This window comes from Pararge aegeria, chromosome 15 (assembly GCF_905163445.1).
Source record: "Pararge aegeria chromosome 15, ilParAegt1.1, whole genome shotgun sequence".
Taxonomy (NCBI): domain Eukaryota; kingdom Metazoa; phylum Arthropoda; class Insecta; order Lepidoptera; family Nymphalidae; genus Pararge; species Pararge aegeria.
The window spans coordinates 5171323-5175906 of NC_053194.1; the positions used below are offsets into that span (position 1 = coordinate 5171323).

General features: G+C 35.9%; 1 protein-coding gene across 1 annotated transcript; it reads left to right on the forward strand.

Annotated features, from left to right (window-relative positions):
• Positions 1-1964: 1964 nt before the first annotated feature.
• On the forward strand, positions 1965-4161 carry LOC120629795 (protein ALP1-like). Its single transcript, XM_039898843.1, has 2 exons — positions 1965-2382; positions 3125-4161. Exons 1-2 carry the CDS (start codon positions 2096-2098, stop codon positions 4005-4007), a joined length of 1170 nt encoding a protein of 389 aa, XP_039754777.1. The 5' UTR covers positions 1965-2095; the 3' UTR covers positions 4008-4161.
• Positions 4162-4584: the final 423 nt, after the last annotated feature.

Genomic DNA, 4584 nt, shown 5'->3' on the forward strand with positions numbered 1-4584 from the left:
TAGAAAATTGGTGGTGTTTACACTAGCCTTCGGAGAGCACATCAAGCTTTCGTTCAGGTTCAGGTTCCTTCCACTAGCGTGTTAAATTAAGCATAGTATTTTAAATTTGAGCACACCTTTGAAAATATGTGGTTATGTTAACCAAAATAAATCTAAACTAACTGCTATTCTAGTTTTTAAATTTTTATGCTTCAATTTATTTTACAATGCTAGCAAGGTAGACAATTTAAGAGTTCTGAAGTAGTGGAAAAAAAAAACAGTTTTACAAATATTATTATTTCATAAGCATCGTAGTGTTTTTTATATCGGTAATTTTCTTGGCTTCTAAAAATTAAAGCGTTATATTATTAATAGCCTTCAACCTTACAAAAACAAACTATTTAATTAGATAAAATTAACTATTCTTTAACACCGATTAAATAACAGAAACAGTAAATGCAAATACAGGCTGTGTAGATGTCAACAACACAGGCAACTGTAGGGTAGATATGAGAAACGAGAGATGTGAGATCTATAGTGCTACTATATAGTATTATTAGTGCTAGTAAATTAAGTAAGTAAAGGGCAAACGTGTATGAAGTGCGTGCCTACAGAAATCATCTTGGAAAGGATCAATTCTACGCGATAGTTCCATCACTAAAACACCCGAAGTCCTAGCCAAGTTGACTATCTATAATCATTAATGCTTAAAGCAAGTAAAGATAAAAACGGTCTCCTGTTAATCAGACTGTCGAAGCTATAAAAGCTAAAATTTACTATAAATACCTTTTCGAAAACCAATAATATAAACATTTCGTAAATATAGATCACGATCAAATCATTATAAACAAAATCTTGACCGTGAATTATAAGTACATAATGACAGAGACAATTACAAAGTTCCAATTGAAGTTATTAATTAAAACACATTTATATCCTCTTTGATAAGTTCAATGATCGCAGCGTGCAGTGTTATAGAGCGAGAAACAACCTCAGTCAAGGCCTCCATTCATCGATGTGGGTACGTCACCCATTGATGGTTTGACGCGTATAAAGCTTAGTTTAGACTATGGCAGGAATAAAGACACGAATGTCACACATACATTTTGTTTCTGCTTCCACTCTAAATGTTTTTTTTTTGTGTGAGCAATCTTCTTCTTGAGTGAGCATTCCCCTTTAAATAGGATCGGCGTTGAGGCATATTCTAATCCACTCTGCCCGGTCTTGAGCATACATTTATTATTGGACGTGAGTATAATGTGGTGTAGGTACAAACACAAAGTGTGTGTATGAGCTTTACTTCGCATTGTGTAGCATTTACGTCGTGTTTTCATTTCACATTTTTGTAATTTACTAGTTCTGATCGCGACCTCGCCGGCATATTTTCTTTACGGGTACCTACTGGATTCCTTCTTCCATACAACTCGTTGACGTGAATGATATAAATGTGAAACTGCTGTCAAAAAAGAATGTGAAATTATGAAAAATACCTAAACTAAATTTTGCATTGGTAAATTTTATACGTATATAGTATTTTAAAAATTATATTCTAAAATTTATACCGATTTTCGTTAGAATCCGTTAAGCTAATTTCGCAAGGAGAGTAGGTAACAGCAGAACTACACTTTAAATATGTCCCACAGGAAACATATCGCCGGCATAAAGCCTTCTTCACTTCTTCGAGACATCTTTTTTTTTTTGAAAAATAAGATAAATTTATTATTCTTATGCTGAGTGATCGAAGGAAAACACCAACAAAAACATTTTACAAATAAAATAAGTAAGAATGAAACGTATCACAAAGAATGTAGTAAGTACTACTTTTATTCCAGAATTGTTCCTGACATTCAGAGCCATTCTCAGATGGAATACTTTAGTCGCAGGCTTTTAATAAAGCAGTCATAGAGCCGATCTTTATCATCTCAGGCCATCTCTCTTATATGGAGAGAGTGAGCTAGACTCTAGATCTACAGAGATATAAGCCTTTTAGCGTGCGTTCAGACATGCGGGAATCGTGCGTTTACGAATCGCGCGGTTTCAAACCGCAAAATTGTGATGCTATTCAGACACGCGCGGTTAGTATGCGATTTCGTGCGGGTAAAGCGTCAGTTTCAAAATGGAGGTCGACGAAGAAGTGTGTTTACTGTGGTTGCTCCTTAAAAAAAAGAAAAGAAAAAGGCGGTATTGGGTGCATCCAATATTACGTGACCGACTAGTACATGGTCAGTTCGTAACATTATATCCCAAATTAAGAATGTATGATAACAAATTTTTTGACTATTTGAGAATGTCAATAAAATCTTTTGATGAACTAATTGAACTGATCAGGCAAGATATTTCATGCTCTGAAACGCATTTGAGGCCAAGCGTGTCACCGGAAGAGAAACTCGTAATAACTTTAAGGTAAGATTTATTTATTGTTCTTCAAAATCAGCATAAATATTTTCTATAACTGTAGAGGACTGAGAGCCAGAACTAAATTGCGATGGTGACGGTGACGGTGCCGGAACAGGAGGAGATGATCCAGATGTAGTAAAATATCCTTGCGGGCTTGTATACTGTTGTCCTTGCCAATACGTAGGTGTGATCTGCTGAGTATTGTAGCGAAGAGGGGGTGGTAAGCTTTGTCCTTTTTGTATCACTTGAAGTAATTCAATTTTGGTTGCTAAACGCCTATTTTCTGGTACTTTTCTGAGTTCTTTATATAACGACAAACAAAAGAGTTTGTCGTCATCTTGCTTGGTAATACTATTTTCTTGAAGTTCATTCTGAAAATGTTTTCGTGACTCGATACTTTTTTCTATTAAAACCGCTATTTTTTCTTCTGGCACTTGTGTTTTCTTACGTTTAGGGGGACGTATTTCAGTGGCTTCGGTTGCATTGGCGTTTAGTTCACTTGTCTCCTCACTTTGCCTTTCATTCTGTTCTTCAATATTAGTTGTAGTGTCTTTATTACTTACACTATTCTGCAGGAAAGATAATCTTGAAAAATACATATATCGGGCTCCTTTACGAGCACCTGAACCAGAAGGAGTTGTTTTTTCTTTTTTGTATTCTTTATTGTAGCAATCTCGTATATTTTTCCATTTTTTTTGGAGTTGTGTACCTAAAAATAATAACATTATTAATAATATTCTTGTTTCAGATATCTTGGTACGGGTTGTTCATTTGGAGAACTAAGCTACAATTACCGCCTAGGAAAATCGACGATTACTGGAATTGTCCGCGAAGTATGTAAATCATTGTGGAATAAGTTGGTAAACATAGTCATGCCCGAAGCGACTGAAGATATCTGGAAGACAATAGCACGAGACTTTGAGAGATATGCAAATTTTCCAAATTGCATTGGTGCTATAGACGGCAAGCATATCCGAGTTATAAAGCCTGTTGATTCGGGTTCTTTGTATCATAACTATAAACATTACTTTTCCATAGTGCTCTTAGCACTTTGCGACGCCAACTATTGCTTTACTTATGTTGATATTGGGGCTTATGGCAAAAGCAGTGATTCTGCTATATTTAAAAATTCGGTTTTTTATAAACGCCTGACAGAAAAATCATTAAACATACCAACACCTAAACCAATATCTAATGTAGACCTAACACCAATGCCTTATGTTATAGTTGGAGATGAAGCCTTCGGCTTAGCAGAAAATTTAATGCGCCCATATTCAGGCAAATGTTTACCATATGAAAAAAGGATTTTTAACTATAGGTTATCGAGAGCCCGACGTAATATTGAGTGCACTTTTGGTATTTTGGCGAACAAATGGCGCATCTTTCATAGGCCTATAAATGTAAACATAGATTTTGCCGAAGATATAATAAAAGCTTCTTGTGTTCTACATAACTATGTGCGGACTAGAGATGGTCTAAAATTTAAAGATACTTTATATAATGCACCCATGACTAATCTCAATACCTTGCATGCGGGAAGAGGGACACCGTCATCTTTGAATATCAGAGATAAATTCGCTCATTACTTTGTGAATGATGGGCGTGTTCCATGGCAAGACACAAAGATATAGCTGCAACTAACATACCGTACTTGTAATGTTTAGGTACATAACTAAATGTAAACAAACGAAATATGGTAATACCGTTGTGACCTTCATTTGAAAAATGCTCGAAATGTCTGCATAAAGCAGCCGAAGTTTGTTTATATTTATTTAAGTACCTAAAGTATACCGAGAGTATAATATACGCTTCATAACAATAATTATAACATAATTCTGTCAATTATTTTTTGGTGAATAAACCTACTTACTTAAAATATTCTTTTTTTCCACCGTGTCTTCGCAATTTCCAAATATCTCCACCAACTCTTGCCAAGCTCGGTTCTTGATAATTTTATTTGAGTAATCATCACACTGAATGTCCCATATTGCAGGTCTCTTCTCCACCTCATCAATAAATAGTTCAGTGTCGAAACGATCCATGGCGAACTCGCGAACAGTGACGTGCTCACCGCGCGGTATCCGCAACGCAACTGAACGCGAAGTAAAGACTCCATAGTAATAGAAACGCGCGGGAGCAGCGCGATTCTATTTTCTGGCGGTTGGGTTGCGGTAACCGCGCGGCTTGATTAACCGCGCGGTTATGTCT